General features: G+C 48.1%; 1 protein-coding gene across 1 annotated transcript in view; it reads left to right on the top strand.

The window, feature by feature from the left end:
- Window positions 1–19,248, top strand: part of LOC130128779 (calcium/calmodulin-dependent protein kinase type II subunit beta-like) — a 116,710-nt gene that overhangs the window by 25,401 nt on the left and 72,061 nt on the right. The window contains exons 2-3 of the mRNA XM_056298544.1: window positions 5,775–5,869; window positions 14,093–14,152. Of these exons, the coding sequence (XP_056154519.1) occupies window positions 5,775–5,869; window positions 14,093–14,152 (155 nt within the window). The remainder of the gene's footprint in view (window positions 1–5,774; window positions 5,870–14,092; window positions 14,153–19,248) is intronic.

The raw sequence follows: 19,248 nt of genomic DNA, 5'->3' as shown, positions 1-19,248 counted from the left end.
ACGTCCGTAAGAAACACCGCTCCCGCTGGAGGACTGGACGGTTGTCGAAGGGTTTGAAACCAAAATAAATGGCAAGGTGGGCCAAATAGAGTCCTGTGTGTCCCCGCTCCTTCCTTGATCATGATGATGATGATGATGATGAGAGACTGAGGGCCCCCCACAACACCTGGGGCCCCACACAACTAGAACACAACGCAGAGCTACTGATGAGAGTGACGGGCATGCAGCAGGCTGACCAGCATAGAACAGCATAGGACTGCCCCCGTTACACTAGGAATCGGTAGCGGTTTCCAAGGATTACAATTTGCGCAGACATTTTGAGACAAAACACAAAGACAAATATGGCAGTCTGCAAGTACAAATGCGGACAGACAAGATAAGAAAACTAAGGGGTGTTCTAGCTACACAGCAGAACCAGGCATACCTACGGCTAGCTTTCATGTGGCGAGACTGATAGCTGAGAACGGAAGGCCTTCGCCGAAGGTGCGTTCGTAAAAGTGTTCAGCCGCAGTCACAGAGTATTAGAAGACTAGACTATACTTTATGTCTATCTCCGCGCAGATGAAGTGGATTATTAAACCGTTATAAAGAATCGTACTGACTACCGAACTTCTGCTGGAGGGAAAAATGCAGCCTCCGTTTATTCGGTAGTTTTGGGAGAAGAAGAAAATGACCAGCGTCTCAGTGACGTAATCAATCCGCGCATGCAAGCGCAACACCGCCCACTTGTGGACAAACAAAGTCGTAAACAAAATAATAGTACACAGTAACACAGTCATACAAATACACTGGTGTCATATCTCAACACTCCCACTTATGAATCATGTGCTTACTGTATACCTTTTCATATTCATAGAACAAATGAAAAGAAACTTGGTATAACCCATACCACTCACATTTCACACACCAAACATTGCCTTAGCAAATGTCTTCAGTTTTACCTTGGATGCGGGCTTCGTCATTACACCCGCAACCATTTCGTCTGTAGGGCAATACACCAATGACATCCTTTCCTTTGACTCCTTGGAGTACACACAATGGTCTGATTGGTTTTGTGTAAAACCATCACCTGTCAAACACTCGTGTAACAGTAAGTTCCAATTGCGGCCAGACTGCTTGAGGCCGTAGATTGACTTCTCTAGTTTACACACTAGTTTTTCTCCCTTCTCAATATAACCCTCAGGTTGTTCTATGTATATGTCGTAGTCTATGGGGGCATGAAGATAGGCCGTCTTTACATCCATCTGGTGTAAAATCAAGTCATATTGAGCCGCCTTCTGTAGAAGCACTCGAACACTTGTTAGGTTGGCTGTCGGCGAAAATGTCCCCCCATAATCCACCCCAGCTCTCTGGCTATATCCCTTTGCTACAAATCTAGCCTTGTACTTGTCGTGTCCGTCTATATCTGTCTTTATCACATACACCCACCTTCCTCCCACTGTTTTCTTGCCCTCTGGCAATTTCGTAAGGGTGAATGTTTTGTTGTCTCTTAGAGACTCCATTTCCTCGTCCATTGCCCTGGACCACTTTTCTGATTCTGGCGATTCCATAGCCTCTTTAAAGGTCAGAGGGACACCGCACACTGCCCTGTATGCATAATCTATAGTAGTGAGTGAGCTGTCATCACTGTCGCCCTGACTATAGTCAATCAGGTATCTCGGAGGGTTGCGTTCCCTTTGGGGGTACCTCCCACTGGCTGAGGCTTGTGACGTCACCCTTGGGTGCTCCTCGTCATCATCCTCGGGTGTTGACTGTGTACCGTCAGTCTGTACATTTTTCTGTACTCTAGGCTGAGTTGCAGCTGTCTCAACAGACTTTCTCTCTCTTACCCAGTGTTCTGGGTGCACACCTGGTGTCTGAGTCTCATTTTCACTAGTTGCCTTGTGTACAAATTTAACTAGTCTGTGTTTCTGTACTTTCTCTTGGTCAGGGTAGTAGACTAGGTAGGCCGGGCTGTTCTTGTCGTGTCCTACAAAACGCCCCCTCTCACACCTAGAATCTAACTTTCCCTTGTCCTGCTGGTAAGCATAGCATTCTGTCCCGAATTTTTGCATTCTAGCCATGTTGCACTTGTTTCCTGTCATTGCCGTGTATGGCGTAGTGCCTGTGTGCTTGTTGAAGCATCTGTTTCTGGTGTGGGCTGCCTCCTGTACGGCATAATGCCAGAGGCTCTTTGGTAGACCACTATCTATTAGCATACACCTTGCCATCTCGAATAGTGTGCGTCCTTCTTCTTGCACACTTTGTCCGTGTGACCCTTGACCCGGCAGAAGCTGCACCACACGCTGCGTGAACAGTCCGTTTTCCGATGGCCTTTGTCACCGCATCGCCATCACACCGTTTGTTCATCATTTCCCTCACAGCGTTTCACTGGCTTTTTCTTAGGCGCTGCGTGGGCCTTCATCACCCTCTCGGACGTCTCGTCCGATGCTGTAGCATTAGCTACATCTTCTGCCGCCTCAAAGTTTCTCAATTTGGCCTTAAATTGTCCCAATGTCAACTCACTGTCGCCATGTGTCACCATTAGAGTGAATGGCTTATATCTCTCAGGTAACCCCCTCATCACCATGGCCATCATTAGTCCCTCACTCGGTGCTTCTCCCGCCCCTTTGAGAGCCGTAATGATTTGTTCAGCTCGGATAATGTATTCGGTTATCGTCTCATTATCAGCTTTCTTTAGCCCAGTCAATGTTACATACAGAGTGACAATCCGGGGTCTGCCCTTACCAATGTAATGTTCCCGCAACACCCGTAGACTCTCTCTACCTTTGTCCTTCGTTTCTCTGAAGATCAGTCCCAAGCTTGTGTTGTCCAATAAAGGCGCCAATGCGCAGTAGGCGTCCGCGTTCCGCTCCTCGTCTAGGGCCTGCTCTTCCACTGTCAAAGGTCCCACGGGCTCGGTAAGAATGGTGGTTTTCAGCCCCACACCATGCATGCAACAGAGCATTCGCTCTTCCCACAGTTCATACTCATCGGCCTGTCCGTTGAATGTGGGCCACCTGCTCTTCTTTCGCTCCATCTCCCTAGGTAGCGTTAGCTTAGCTTAGCGTTCCGTTAGCTTCCCGATAGCCTCTCTCGATGCTAACTAGCTTCACACTTGCTAACTTGCTACTCCGTGCTAACCTGCGCGCATCCCGCCATCCGGGGTTATCACACTTTGTGTACTTCTTTTATCAAGCTACTAAATAATCCAACGTTATCTGGGCCCATAACCTGTTAGAAGACTAGACTAATACTTTATGTCTATCTCCGCGCAGATGAAGTGGATTATTAAACCGTTATAAAGAATCGTACTGACTACCGAACTTCTGCTGGAGGAAAAAAATGCAGCCTCCGTTTATTCGGTAGTTTTGGGAGAAGAAGAAAATGAACAGCGTCTCAGTGACGTAATCAATCCGCGCATGCAAGCGCAACACCGCCCACTTGTGGACAAACAAAGTCGTAAACAAAATAATAGTACACAGTAACACATAGTCATACAAATACACTGGTGTCATATCTCAACACAGAGGATTGGCTATTTTGAATGGGTTGTATTTTTCAGATTTAAAAATCAAAACTTGAACTTTCAAATTTTAAAATGTTTTATTTATTTTTTTTATTATCAAACCCATTGGCTCAGATTTCGCGCCATTTATTCGCGCGAACAGAACTCACCTTTGAGGGCAGGGTTTAACCAATGACAGCGTGTATGCCCTCCAGCGCGCGCCAAGCAGAAACTCTCGCGCGTGGTTCTTTGCGCGCAGGTGCCGTTCTTTGGCTCTTCCTCGAGTTTAGTTTCTCTCGCGCAGCTTTCTTTACAGTTCTCGGTTGTCGAATTTGTGCGCGAGGACTTAATGGCAGTTAATTATCTGCACGTGTGACATAATATAATTTGCTCGTGGAGCATGTTTTATCGTGGGTGCGAGCCAATGGCGGTTGGCCAGTACAGGGCGCTGGGGCGCCGCCCCCTTCAAACGCCAAGAGAGGAAAATCTACTTAAACATGTTAAATATAATTTAGTTGTATAATGCAAATAATGATGAAATAAAAGTTTTCAGTCTGTGAGCGCCTGTCAGCAGCATTAAGTATTGGTTCAAATCGTGTTTGGTTGATTTGTGTCTGAATACATATACTTCCTGGGTGAGGGGCGGGGCCAAACGATACGTTATGTAAGCCTTCAAACTTGCGGCGAGCAGGTGACCTGAGGCTGCTGTCTGATTGGTTTCTTCAGATTTTCCTGCGCCCTAGACACTCCCACTTTTATTGTCAGCGAATTGGTATTGTTTTAATGCTTTTTGATCTAATGTGTTTGGACAATTCTCACCGCTGTCAATCATGTTCACACCCACCACGACCCCTCGTCTCGACTGTCAATCATCCACTGTCTACGAACCCTGATAAACTCTATAGACTACATTGTCCTTAATAACTGTGACTGTGTGGACGTTAAAGTAGCTGTCAGGTGTGCTGCGCCAAGGTAAATTGCGCCCCCCCCCAAAAAAAGTTTTTTTAGCACCAGACGCCACTAGTTGTGACGTATGACATAAGCCTGAAGCCATATGTATGGCTTTCTCTGCTCCCAGTCATCTGACATGGAGTCTGGGGAGGGTATGGGATAGTCAGGTCATAGTAAATCATTTTAACTTCTGAGAGGGACACGAGGCAGAAATGAGCAATAATGAAAAGCATGTTTTTAACACGTTTACTAGCCACCAGGCTACGTAGGCAGGCCCTACGTCAGCCTGTGGCCTTTCAGGCTGTTTGTGCCAGGAAAGGACATTGACGTCTTCCATGTTGGCTGTATATTCTCGCCCACGTGTGTATCTGTTTGCACAGATCCACCCCCTAACATGTTTTTCTGAGGTGCCTTTGACTTCTGGTCTTATTGATAACCTATATTCATTCGCTTCCTGTGTGGAGGCAGACCAGTGACACCAGTTGGTCCCAAAAGGGGGGGGGGTGTCTAACAAGCCAATGCAAATGAATGCTAATTCTAATGTAAGTTTAAATACGATCAAGTTGGCGGTAACTTTTTAATACATTTTTACTTGACTTCACTTAAGTGTACAGTTTTAAATGTATTGAGAGATTTACATTTAGCCTAACTGTTTCACTTAATTAAAATCAAATGGTTCAGTTCTGCACCATCAATGCATCAACTCGATCTTTTACTTTTGAAAGGTCTTGCTGCCGAACTTGCTACAGGCCTGTTGTTAGTGTTACATAATTGGCTTTTGTGTGGAGCCTTTTTGTTCACTTAATATAAGTTTGTGGCTTTAGAATGTTGTATTTCTTTTTTCGTTTTTTTTTTTCGTTTTTTTTTTGTCTGGCAATTTATGTTTATAGTGCGTCATGACAAGTTTATTAAAGTTAGGGGGCCTCCTAACACATGCCCTATTAATGCAAGCCAAGATTCACCCTTAAAATATGTTTCAGGGACTTTCTCACATGCCACATATCTTCATGTTATTCAGAATGTGCTGACTGGGTTCTGAGAATCTCGAGGGATCTTATTAACAGACAAACCCTGGCAGCATAGTCTATTAATGTAGCTAGCCTCAAGTTAGTGTGTAAGCAAGTGACATGAGGCCTATTCTTTGCTGAACTAGGATGAAATGATTTCTGTGCAGAAAATGTTCTAAGCAATAAAGAAAAAAAAATCACTAGTGACTAGCCATCAAGTCAGACAGGGTCCCGTACCATGGCACTCTTGTCTTTGTCTTATGACTAAATTGTCAATTAAGGCACTGAACCAGGTCTCATGAACATTTGCTTTGTTTCTGTGTTTGTAGGGGAGCCTTTTCAGTGGTGCGCAGATGTGTCAAGCTGTGCACAGGACAGGAGTATGCTGCCAAAATAATCAACACCAAAAAGTTATCTGCAAGAGGTAAGCTCAGGCACAATCCAGCCTTCACAACCCCAGGTATTTATTTTGCAAAACAACATGCACTGGCCTTTTTTTCCAGCCTTTACAGGATAAAATGTGGCAGACAGAATTCAACTTTGCTGAACCAGTGGATATAAAATCTTTCAGAATTATTTATTGAAAAGAAATGAGCAGATTCAGCCATCATTTTGGAGAAACTAGGACTCCAACTCCAAAATCTTTGGTGTTGCCTTGAATGTACCTAATTTACCCCAATGGTCATGTACAATGTGAACTAAGAAAACTTTCATTTATGGACAAGTTTATGAAAGTAACATTCGGACCTGTAGCTGAAGATATGTTCATTGTAGTTTAGCTTCACATTGAACACTGCACACCATTTCAAAAATGATTTGTTTTCAGCAGCCTGATCAGTATCACATGCTGTCCATCTAGTAATGATTTTAGCCAAAGCCAAGGCTAAATACCACTGCAAGTGAGGTCTAAGCTGACCTCTCTTAGTTCCACAATGGACGCCACTGCACCTCGCGGGCACCAGTTGCCCAGTGTAAATCTCCTGTTGCCCCGACGGCTTCGTAACCAGAGCCCCGTCGGTGAGGCTCTGCCAGGTGTCTCGGCGCTCTGACACTTTTCATACAACCCCCTCCCCCCCCTTTTGGCATATGCGCACACACACACACAAAGCACCTTCTTGTTTTTCTTAGTTGTGAAGACATTGACTGTGGTTAACAGGTATTTTAACAGGCATTAGCAGGGGGTATCCGCCGAGACCAGTAAGGCCTGGTTATGTCTGTGTGTTGGTCCCTGGCTATATTACAGTACACCATCATTATAGAATAAAATGAAAAATCCTGAGTGCCTTGCCAGATGCTGTAATGTCATGTCATTTTAATTATTATTTATTTGATAACTGAGGAACAGTGTTATTTTGCTGCACTTTTTGCATCTTAGTTCAACTCTGAATACAGGCGATGTTAATGGATTGATTCATTATTGGCCATAAGCCATAATATATGACTAATGACTGGAAATTTAGGTCACCCTATCCCCAGTATATTATATATGTTATATATATGTTATTATTATGTAATTGTGTAGCCTTGCTGCACAGACGTCTAGCCTATACATTGGTGTCAACTTTAGGGCTCCAACTCCTGTTGATTTTAGCAAAAATGTGTATCATTTAAAGAAGCGGGTTGCACTGATTGGATCACTGACTGGCTTAATGTAAGTGCAGCTCAGTTCAATTTTGATTGCTGGGCTCTGGGGCAGAATTAATTTTTATCTTACCGTATTCCTTCAAATTTGAAACACAAAATGTTCAGTGTACTTCATGCACATATGCGAAATACAAAAAAAATAAAAAAATAACACGTGATAATGAGCACAGAGGGATGCAAATTACTCTTTTGTGCCAGATAGACAAAAACCCAGGTGGTTTTCAGAAATGTCTCATGTCAAATCACTTCAAGAAAGAAGCAAGCAATCAAAGAGGAAGAAGAAAGAACGTAATGAAATTACACTTGGAGTTTATATTTCGATAGTTATGTTGAGGTTTGGGCGGCACAGTGGCACAGTGAGTAGCGCGGTCGCCTCACAGCATGAAGGTCCTGGGTTTGAGCCCTGGGGTAGTCCAAACCTTAGTGGGTCATCCCGGGTCGTCCTCTGTGTGGAGTTTGCATGTTCTCCCCGTGTCTGCGTGGGTTTACTCCGGGGGCTCCGGTTTCCTCCCATAGTCCAAAGACATGTAGGTCAGGTGAATCGGCCATACTAAATTGTCCCTTGGTATGAATGGGTGTGTGTGTGTGTGTGTGTTGGCCCTGTGATGGCCTGTCCAGGGGATCTCCCCGCCTGCCGCCCAATGGCTGCTGGGATAGGCTCCAGCATCCCCGCGACCCTGAGAGCAGGATAAGCGGTTCAGATAATGGATGGATGTTGAAGTATATTAAAAAATATGATGCAAACAGCTGGAGGAGATCCTGGAGATGAATGTGTTGTGAAGATGGCCCTGTGATGGTCTGGTCAAGATGGCCCTGAGATGGTGTGGTCAAGACGGCCCTGTGATGGTCTGGTCAAGAGGGCCCTGTGATGTTCTGGTCAAGACGGCCCTGAGATGGTCTGGTCAAGATGGCCCTGTGATGGTCCCTGTGATGGTTTGGTCAAGATGGCCCTGTGATGGTCTGGTCAAAATGGCCCTGTGATGGTCTGGTCAAGGTCTGGTCAAGATGGCCCTGTGGTGGACTGGTCAAGTTGACCCTGTGACGATCTGGTCAAGTTGGCCCTGTGATGGTCTGGTGTCCTGTCCAGGGCGTCTTCCCACCTGCCGCCCGATGACTACTGTGTTAGGCTCCAGCATCCCCGCGACCCTGAGAGCAGGGGATGGATGGATGAACATTGCTTTGGTATCAGTGGTTTAAAATTGAGATTATATTAACAAATAGAGAGATATTTTTTTGGAAATGGTAGGCAGTGGAATGGAAAAGGAAGCTATTCTTGCTATTTCTCTCTTTTAAACGAAAACAGATTGTTATTTTGAAATGTAATGCCACGTAGGCTGTCTCACCACCTTCAGCAACACCGGCCCTGGTTTGACTCTGTCAATACAGCCATGCTGGGAAACACAGAGGGGAGCGGGGTTTCATCAGATTAACCCCTTCAATAGATTATGTCGCCTCTGTTAGCATGAGGCGAGCAGCTAATCCCAGTGATCACCTTGATGAGACTACCTGCCACCCCACACACCAGCACCGGCACTCACACACCCCAACCTACACTCACACCTGCTGAATGGATTATGCTGCTATAGGTTGCACCATAGCTAGGCATATTCATTTCTCTGCAGCATCTCCCTGTAATCCAGAACACTTTTTCAGAGAGCACAGCTCTCCGTATTTCCTAAGGCGCGACATTATTTCACTGTTCCAGTCGTAGGCAGCTGGGCTGAATGGCGCACTGGCTTTGCGCTGCTCTCCTTAATTATGGATGAGCCATGTCCCATAAAAATGCCGGGTGGTATGATGGCCGGCAGAGCCACCGCATAGTACAGCGCTACACCCTATTTTTAGCTCCATGACCTATCTGACATGTGTTGATGCTGACGCTGTTGCTGAGTTTAATGGCAGCTTGGACTGGCTGCCAGTGGTTTCGAGGTGTGATTTAGTTAAAAGATGTTCTGCAGAAGATGATGTTTCCCGAAGGGAAGAACTATGGCTGCAGCAACAAGTCCACGGAGGTATTGGCAGATGGGAGCGATAGGAGAGGGGAGGGAGGTGCGCGCGCGCACGTGTGTGTGTGTGTGTGTGTGTGTGTGTGTGTAAGAATGAGGAGATGGGACAAGCAGAGAGAAGGCACTCGAGGCACTTGGCAGCTGAGGGCCATGTGCCTACATGCCTTTAGCACGGGACCCTCATCTGACTCACAGTATTTCTTTTCCCCTCTGTCTCTCTGTCTCACTCTCTCCCTCTGTGTCTCTCTCGCAATCTCACTCTCTCTCGGTCTCGCTCCCTCTCTCACTCGCTCCCTCTGTCTCTCACTCTCTCGCACTCTCACTCTCTCTCTCTCTCTCTCTCTCTCTCTCTCTCTCTCTCTCTCTCTCTCTCTCTCTCTCTCTCTCTCTCTCTCTCTCTCTCTCTCTCTCTCTCTCTCTCTCTCTCTCTCTCTCTCTCTCTCTCTCACACACACACACACACTACAAAAAGCACCATGACACATTTGGTTGACTGCAGATGTTCACCATGTTGGGAAAACAGCTACATTAAGCACAAAAAACGACTTTACTTTTTAACCAAGAATTTAAGAAACCTAAACTCTTACTTTCTCTTCTGAATCCCAGATGAGTGGCTCATCTTGAAGTTTCAGTATCAAATGAATTTAGACATGAATATAGCCTGCAATAGCAGTTGTCCACCAGTTGCAGGTGTGGCCTTGTCGTATTGGTCACCATGTAGTGAGCGTACAGCTGGGCGAGGTTAGACATTACGGTGGGGGGGGGGGGTCAACACAGGCTGATCTCCGCCAACCAACCAAGCTATACCTTCCAGGAGACAAATTAGTTGAGGCCATTCACCTCATGTCCAGACAAGGTCTGGGGCGGGTTGTAGGACAAGACATCCAGCCAATCACTGAACTAGTTTACTGGCAGAGGACGTCAGACAGGGGTTGCAAAGGGTTAGACCCCTGTGTTACTGATATACCTTACAGCTTCTTCACAGTGTGTGTGTGTGTCTGTGTCTGTGTTTTGTGTGTGTTTTTCTGCGATGTTTGAGGTTCTCCTGCAATGCAGTGGTAGTGAACTGACCTGATTTCCAGCCATCTAGCTTTGGTCCCATTGTATAGCACAGGACTGGGTCAATGTCAGACAACCGGCTGCTGTGACAGTAATGAGTCCAAGAATAGAAATGTTGGGTTAATGGCTAAACAGTCATTTAGAAAAGGGCAACCTACAAAAGTGTTTTTTAAAGATGTCTTTGACAATGCTGCAGGGTTATCCACAGACTTTTCCTAACTGCTGAAGTTCACAAAGAGGGCTATGATGTTAACCCCGTGTTTGCCATCTTTTCATGTCTGTTTTTCTCTCTCTGGAGTTCACTCCGTATTGACGATCAGTTCTAAGTATATTTTACCCTCCTCTCCTTTCATGTGACATGCAGTCACATTTATCCTTGAATGTATTGTGGGAACACAGAAGCCTCTAGTGACTGCTGGAGGCTAGCAGAGATGTCATCTCCATGGGGTATCTCAACCATTCAACACATTGCTCACGTTTGTCCCTGTTATCCCGCTCTCTCATCTCTGCCCTCCCTCCATCCTGTTAGGACTGCCCCCCCCCCCCACATCCCTCTCTCCTCCCATCTCCCCTCGTGTCTTTTGTACTGTGCTGCATCACAGAAGCCATGCATGGAGGGGAGCACAAGCCCGCAGAGACCCAGTTGTTCTACGCTTCTCTTGCTGCTTTTATATGGCACATGTTGGCCCTGTGTGATGGCCTGGCGGCCTGTCCAGGTTGTCTCCCCACCTGCTGCCCTATGACTGCTGGGATAGGCTCCAGCATCTCTGCGACCCTGAGAGCAGAATAAGCGGTTTGGATAATGGATGGATGGATGTTGCACCTAGCTTGCACAGCCACCCAACCAACCAAACAACAAGCCATTAATCACTTCATCCATGGCCATCCTATTCATCCATCCAGCAAATCAATAATCTAACAGTCTGAACACCCTTCAATCAGATCCTTTCAACATCCAGCTGACTAATCATTCATCAGTCCATCAGTCTGTCTGCTCGTCATTCATAGATACATTCATCAGTCATCCATTCTCCCAACCACTAAACAAACAGCCTACTACCCATCCAACATTCCTCCATTCCATCTGCCCATTCATTATTCCAACCATTTATCTGCCTGCTTGCCCACACATCCATTGATCCATCCTTTCTTCTCAGTTTGTGCTGATACCAAAACAAGCCGTGTCCTTATTCAGCCAGCTGATAATACACAAAACCCCAGTCATGATAAGATGATGTAAAACAACCCAGGCCTGAGTCGGCTTAACACTTTCTCCATTATTTTCTCCATTCAGCAGTCCGTAAACCCCTGTTTGTTTGTTGTAGATGCAGCAAGACAGTAGCACCTATTACAAAACCTGCTGAGACCAGCTTCCATAGGCCTCCCATCTGTCCCCTGCAAAGCCGTTGTTAGGTGTAGGTTTATCTGCCATCACCTCAGCCATGCTGAATCCAGGAGAGATGAAAGACCAGTACGTGGTGTTACAGATGAAAAGGTATGACCCGTCTTAAATAAATCCCCAGCTGCTAATCCCAAAACACCAGATCCCTACCGCGGATACGGCATCCCAGACCGTAGGCGGAGACGGCTGGAGATGAGGCTGGGCTAGCACGAAGAAGCTGGGCTGCTCAGTTAAATCATGTATCGATGTATATGACGATTTGACCTTTGACAGTTAATACTAAGAAAGCAACAGAGTCATGGGGGAGAGAGAGAATGAGAGCGGTTCCGAGAGGAAACATGGGAGGGGGAAGTCCACAGGAGAACTGGCACAGAGGAAAGAGGGAGAGTGAAGGAGGAGTAAAGGTGAGGAGAGAGAGAGTGGCATGGGTGGAGAAGAGTGGAGAAGTAGGCAGAGGCAGGAATCAACAACGTCTTCTCTCTTTCAACGGAGTGACAGCAACCGGGCTTTGTGTCCTTTAATCACTCCTTCCTCCCTTTCCTCTTCCCTCCTCTACGTTCTCCGCCTCGTTCCTCTCAATTGTAATCACTAGGTACACACTTCACTGTCGTCCCTTGGTGTGTATATCTGCTCATGTACACGCCTGTGTATGAGTGTATACATTTCTATGTGTGCGTCCATGAATGTGTGTTTGTTGTTGTGTGGGTATGCACATCATGTGTGTGGGCGAAAACAAGCATTTCCATGTTCAAGCTCTCCACCGTGCCCTGCGTGTATGCACAAACGTTGTGATATCCACCCCCAACTGTGTGTGTGTGTGTGTGTGTGTGTGTGTACCCTTATGCAACAGAGTAATGACACTAGCCAACCTTCATTCCATTGCTGTCAAGCAAGCAGGCAATTCATCCCACACACACACACACACACACACACACACACACACACACACACACACACACACACACACACACACACACACACACATGCATACTTGGGCTTTTTATTTGCTAGTAAATAGGCCAGTACTTTGAATGAAGAGGAGAGAATCTGTATTCTTGGTGTTTTTTTTACAAGTCTAACTGAAGTAACTGAAGTAAATCCTTCTTTGTTCAGACTTTAGAAAAGTAAACAGGCTTTAGAAGCATGAAAAAACAAAGATATTCTGTCTCTTACTTCACAGGCATTCAGGAGTCATCTGAGGTGTGTTACAGGACCCGTGTGTATCAGATATATATTAGTGTGTATCAGATACATATTAGTGTGTATCAGATACATATTAGCTGGCTTCCACACAGGTGATTAAAGTGATACTGACATCAAAATCTGAAGATAGGCTATGTTCTGAGTTGGAATGTGATCACGGAGAAATTCAGTGGCGAAATTCAGTTCCGAGTTGGAATGTGACCATGGAGAAATTGTGCCAGTGGATACATAGACACCAGTCAATTTGCATATAGGATTACACAGCCCTCTATACTACGTATGAGAGCTGTGGATAACTGGATCCATGTCAAACGTCACCGTGCTACCGCTCATGTTTAAAGCCCTAGAATAAAAACTTTATATCCATGTACCTGTGTGCTATTATTGTTTGTAACAGATTCTGAGTTACGAAGTCAAAATACTAACCGAATTGTGATTTTAATCGACGTTTATCAGTCAATTATCATGTCGGCAGACATGAGCGGTAGCGGTAGCACGGTGACATCAGAAAGACAGTAGCCAGTAGCTTTGAATTCATAAAACCACACCTGTTTTCGGTTATGATTCAAACTCCCGGTGTTAAAAAATGTGTTCAGAAAGGGCATGTCAGTCTCTCCTTAAGAGGGTTCAGTGATGCCGTCTGGTCATTTAGATTTCCTTCATTTCTAAATGTGTTGTTATCACAATGGTTACCACCAGGATACGTAGGAGGATTGTTAACCATGGGGCTTTTCTCCTAAATGTGTCGCTTTCAGTCAATCAGAACTAACTCGTTCTCTCTCGCTGTCTCTCTTGCTCTCTGTCTCTCTCTCTGTCTCTGTGTCTGTCTCTCGCTCTCTCTGTCTGTCTGTCTGTCTCTCTCTGTCTCTCTGTCTGTCTTGTCTCTCTCTGTCTCTGTCTCTGTGTCTCTCACTGTCTCTGTCTGTCTGTCTCTCTCTCTCTCTCCGTCTCTCTCTGTCTGTCTGTCTCTGTCTGTCTGTCTCTTGCTCTCTCCGTCTCTGTCTCTGTCTGTCTCTGCATCTCTCGCTCTGTCTCTGTCTCTGTGTCTGTCTGTCTGTCTCTGTCCCTCTGTCTGTCTGTCTCTCTCTCTCTGTGTCCCCGTCTCTCTGTCTCTGTCTGTCTGTCTGTCTGTCTGTCTGTCTGTCTGTCTGTCTGTCTCTCGCTCTCTCTGTCTCTCTCTCTCTCTTTCAATTCAGTTCAATTCAGTTCGCTTTATTGACATGACAAATTGATCATCTGTGTTGCCAAAGCTTTTGATACATTAAAATGTATGTCTTTCTCTCTCTGTCTCTGTCTCTTTCTCTCTCTTTCACTCTGTCTCTCGACCCTTCAGATCACCAGAAACTGGAGCGAGAGGCCAGGATCTGTCGCCTGCTGAAGCACTCCAACATTGGTGCGAACACTTTCTGTCTTTCTAGGGAAGACCTGCACACTGAACTAAAAAGAAGAGACGTACCTCACCCGGAAAATGAGACTTGTTCATCACCAGGGGTTCCCAAACCTTTCCATGCCAAGGACCCCTTAATAGCTGTAGCCTCTGGCTGGGGCCCCCCTATTGTGACATGGCTTTAAAAAAATTAAATTACACTGGCAAATATAAAAAATCAGACGTACAGCTTCTTAATATTTCCTTATTTTTATGAATTCAATATTAATTTAATTTACAATTCAAATAATTTCTCAGTTGTATTATATTCGATATTCTTTCTTTTATTAACCAAACATTCATTGTCATTTGTGCTTTACAATATTCATCAACAGTTCTTTCTTTTAGTATTTTTTTCTTTCTTATTTTTCATTTAATTTCCCCAAATTACTATTCAATATTTCTCTCTTTTTTATTGTGAACATTGGACACGTCCGTGCTCTCGTCCAGCTGAAGTGCAAAATACTCGCTGGCTCTCACCTGTTCCAAAGGCGGAACGGACCCGTCCTGAGCCACGTCACCTATCCGCCGACTCACGGAATTGTGGGAGAGTGGTACAGTGTTGATTTTGCTGGCGGCATCCTCACCAAGCAATTCTCTGACAATGTCTTTGGTAGCTGGTAGAATTAATTCTTCTCCAATTGTGTGCGGTTTCTTAGCACGGGCAATATGGTATGAGGCTAAAAAGGATACATTCAATGCCCGTTCAGAAACCGTAGCTTGCTGCCCGAAAGTAGCCGACTGCCGGGCCAGATGTTGTTCTTTTCGTTTGAAAAAGTCTACTGGTTTGTCGGCCTCTGGCGGGTGCTTTGCTTCAAGTGTCGGTCAAGTTTAGACGGCTTCCAACACTCATTCGAGAGGGTGTCGAGGCAGAGAACACATTTAGGAATATCATGTCCATTTTTACTTGGGGATGTAAAGCCATACTTAATGTACGCTTGGTCGTATCTTCGCGTTTTAGTTGGCCAAGAGTTCCGTGTTCATGCATTTTTTGCAGCTGAGTTGCTGTCTCCAATCTGCTCGTTGCCGTCTCCAGTCTGCTCGTCTGACGTTTTTCTCTTCAAAAACTTCTCCATTAGTTTAAGCTAGCACAAGCTAACTAGCGGCCACAGAAAAAAGCAAACGTTAGCTCGCTAGCGCAAGCAGCAGTCGTAAACTAACTTGTGATTTGATTAACACGCTCGGGCAGCAGTCAGCAGCTAAACGTAATGCTTTGACTGACAGGCAGTTGGTGTTGTGGTGGAGACGTATTGGGGACAGAATTCAACCCAGGAACTAAGGGTTAAGTCATGGTTGCCCTGGCAGGTTAACGCAGGGTTATGTTATGGTTGTCCAGCCAGTTTTCTGGTTATTCTTGCCGCCTCCGCTCAGTCGAGCTGTGGTTTTGTTGTCTCGCTGATTTACCGTGGATTAAAGAAAGTTGCCTACACGGCTAAAGTGTGAACCTACGGTCTTCTCCGTTCCTTCGGCTCTACACTGGTGACCCCGACGTCGGTTTTCGGATAAGTTTTCTGAAACCACACACATTATGGCTACGAACGCCGTTGCAATTAAACTGCCGGAGTTTTGGGAGTCTTCCGCGGCTACGTGGTTCACACAGGCTGAGGCACAGTTCGCGCTCAGAGACATAACAGCAGACGAGACCAGGTACTACTACGTAGTGGCAGCGCTGGGGGGCGCTACGGCTTCCAGGATAAGCGGTTTCATAACCAACCCACCGGCCGATGGTAAATACGCCGCACTTAAACATCTCCTCCTTGAAACTTTTGAACTGTCAACAACGGAGAGAGCACGTCGCCTCTTCGCAATTCAGGGCTTGGGAGATGGCAAACCATCGGAGCTAATGAGCAGGATGTTAATCCTACTGGGTCAAGAAAAGCCATGTTTCCTGTTTATGGAGCTGTTTCTGCGCAACATGCCGCCCCACGTCCAGACTGCGCTCGCTAACTCCACCATCACTGATCCCCGTGAGCTGGCAAAGGAGGCTGACCGATTCTTCGTCGCTACACAACGTTCCTCCCATGCCGGGGTGCTGGCTCCTACCTTCACTGGCCCCCCGCCGATCGGGGGCGTGGCGCCACAGTGTCAGACCGCTACAATTCCTCTGGACTCTGTATGTACCACGCTCGATTTGGTGCGAAAGCTAAACGGTGCCGTTCTCCCTGCAACTACAGGCCGACGGGAAACGAGAGGGCCAACACTCAGTAGTGGCCATGAGTGTTGGCGATACGAGCAGGCTACTCTTCATCCTCGACACCATCTCCGGTCGGCGATTTCTTTGTGACACGGGCGCACAGAGAAGCGTGCTCCCTGCTACTGACGTCGACATCGTGGGCGGGGAGCGGGGCCCCCAGTTGGCGACGGCTGACGGCAGCCCTATCCACACCTACGGCGTGCGGTCTGTAGAACTGTGTTTTGGTGGACAACGTTTCACGTGGGAGTTCGTCATGGCCAATGTAACGCTTCCCCTCCTCGGAGCTGATTTTTTGTGCGCTTACGGTTTGCTAGTGGACATTCAGAACAGCCGTCTGGTCGATGCCTTAACCTTCTCCTCCTTCGCATGTACGCGGAGGGAAGCGGCCTATGCAGGTCTAGCCAACTCTCTCTCAGAGGCAGACAAGTTCAACCGCCTCCTCGCTGAGTTCCCTGACCTCACCCAGCCTACCTTCTCTGCACCCACCGCTAAGCATGGGGTGGAGCATCACATTGCTACGAAGGGGCCCCCGGTCTACGCCAGAGCCAGGCGTCTCGACCCCGCCAAACTCGCCATTTCCAAGTCTGAGTTCGAGCACCTGGAACGCATGGGGATCATCCGCCACTCTGACAGCCCGTGGGCGTCCCCACTCAACTAAGCCTGATGGAGGTTGGCGCCCATGCGGGGACTACCGCCGACTAAATGACGCCACCACACCCGACCGCTATCCTGTCCCGCATATCCAGGACTTTTCTGCAAACCTGTCTGGCAAACGCGTCTTCTCAAAAGTCGACCTGGTCCGTGGTTATCATCAAGTTCCCGTGTACCCCTCGGACATCCCCAAGACAGCGGTGACTACCCCATTCGGCCTATTTGAATTCCTACGAATGACATTTGGACTCAAAAACGTGGCCCAGTCCTTTCAGCGGCTGATGGATTCAGTGCTCCGTGGCCTTCCTTTCATCTTCGTCTATTTGGACGACATACTCATCGCCAGCGCCTCCAAGGAAGAACACCTGTCCCATCTTCACGCCCTCTTCACACGCCTCAGCCAGCATGGGCTGATCGTCAACCCGGCGAAGTGCCGGTTTGGGATGACGGCCATTGATTTCCTCGGGCACCGCATCACTGGGGACGGGGCAGTCCCCCTGCCCTCAAAGGTGGAAGCGATGGCGGCCTTTCCGCGCCCCCAAACAGCTCGTGCGCTCAGGAAGTTCGTCGGGATGGTGACATTCTAATACCGCTTCATTCCCCGAGCCGCCTTTATCATCCGGCCACTGTACGAGGCGCTGAAAGGCATGTCCCCCAACCAGGCGGTCGACTGGACAGCAGAGCGGGACCGTGCGTTCACCGAGACTAAAGCTGCGCTCTCCCAGGCTACCCTGCTAGCGCATCCTTCACCTACAGCGCCTATTTCCATAACCACGGATGCATCGGACTATGCTGTTGGTGCGGTTCACGAACAGTGGGTGGGGGGGGGCTTGGCAGCCTTTGGCCTTTTTCAGTCGCCAGCTTACACCCCGAGAGCGCAAGTATAGTACTTTTGACAGGGAACTCCTCGGTCTCTGGCTCGCTGTCCGGCATTTCCGTTTCCTGCTAGAGGGCCGCGAGTTTACTGCGTACGTGGACCACAAGCCCCTCACGTTTGCCATGTCCAAGACGGCCGAGCCATGGTCCGCTCGCCAGCAGCGAGAACTCTCCTACATTTCGGAATTCACTACCGACATCCAGCACGTCGCTGGTAAGTCTAACCAGGTAGCTGACTGCCTCTCTAGGGCAGTGATTGGAGCGGTCCACCTAGGCCTGGACTATGCACAGATGGCTGCTGACCAGGCCACGGACCCGAGCATCCTCCGTCTCCGGACCTCCGACACGGGGCTCCGCCTGCAGGACGTTCCTTTCAGCGACACAGGTGTCACCCTCCTGTGTGACGGCTCCACAGGACAGCCCAGGCCCATCGTCCCGCACAGCTGGAGACGCCCCGTATTTGAAGCTGTGCACGGCCTCTCTCATCCAGGCGGTAAGCCATCCGTGCACCTGACCTCTGCTAAGTTTGTGTGGGAGGGACTTAAGAGAGATGTGAAAGCGTGGGCCGACTCGTGTGTTGCCTGTCAGCGGGCTAAGATACACCGCCACATTAAGGCGCCCCTGGAACGCTTCGCAGTGCCGGAGAGACGATTTGACCATGTCCACGTCGACCTGGTTGGTCCCCTACCCCCCTCCCATGGGTTCACCTACCTCTTCACTGTGGTGGACAGGACTACGCGCTGGCCTGAAGCTGTTCCCACGACGTCTGCTGATGTGTCCCGGGCTTTTATTGGGTCGTGGGTCTCACGTTTCGGTACGCCTTCCGACCTTTCATCTGACCGCGGGCCACAGTCTACCTCAGAGCTATGGAATGCTGTGGGTGAGGCTCTGGGCGTCAAGCTTCATCGCACTACCGCCTACCACCCTCAGGCGAACGGCCTATGTGAGCGCTTCCACCGGTCCATGAAGGCTGCGCTTCGGGCTACTCTCAAGGACTGCAACTGGGTCGACAAGCTCCGATGGGTCATGCTGGGCCTGCGGACCGCCCCGAAGGAAGACCTACAAGCCTCCTCTGCGGAGCTGGTGTACGGCACGCCGCTGCGAGTCCCAGGCGATTTCATGCCCAACGCAACGCGTCCCTGGTCAGCTGTGGACCAACGAGCCTCCTTGCTGGATGGGGTCAGAGCTTTCACACCCGTCCCTACCGCCCAACACGGCGCTCCGGTGTCCCAGGTGCCCCCAGGTCTGCAGTCAGCGGACTACGTGTTCATCCGTCACGACGCACACCGCCCCCCTCTGCAACCCCCTTATGACGGCCCCTTCCGCGTCCTGGAACGGCGAA

Source organism: Lampris incognitus, chromosome 1 (genome assembly GCF_029633865.1).
Source record: "Lampris incognitus isolate fLamInc1 chromosome 1, fLamInc1.hap2, whole genome shotgun sequence".
Lineage (NCBI taxonomy): Eukaryota > Metazoa > Chordata > Actinopteri > Lampriformes > Lampridae > Lampris > Lampris incognitus.
Note: the sequence above shows the minus strand (reverse complement) of the source record. Positions and strands in the feature narration are given on the sequence as shown.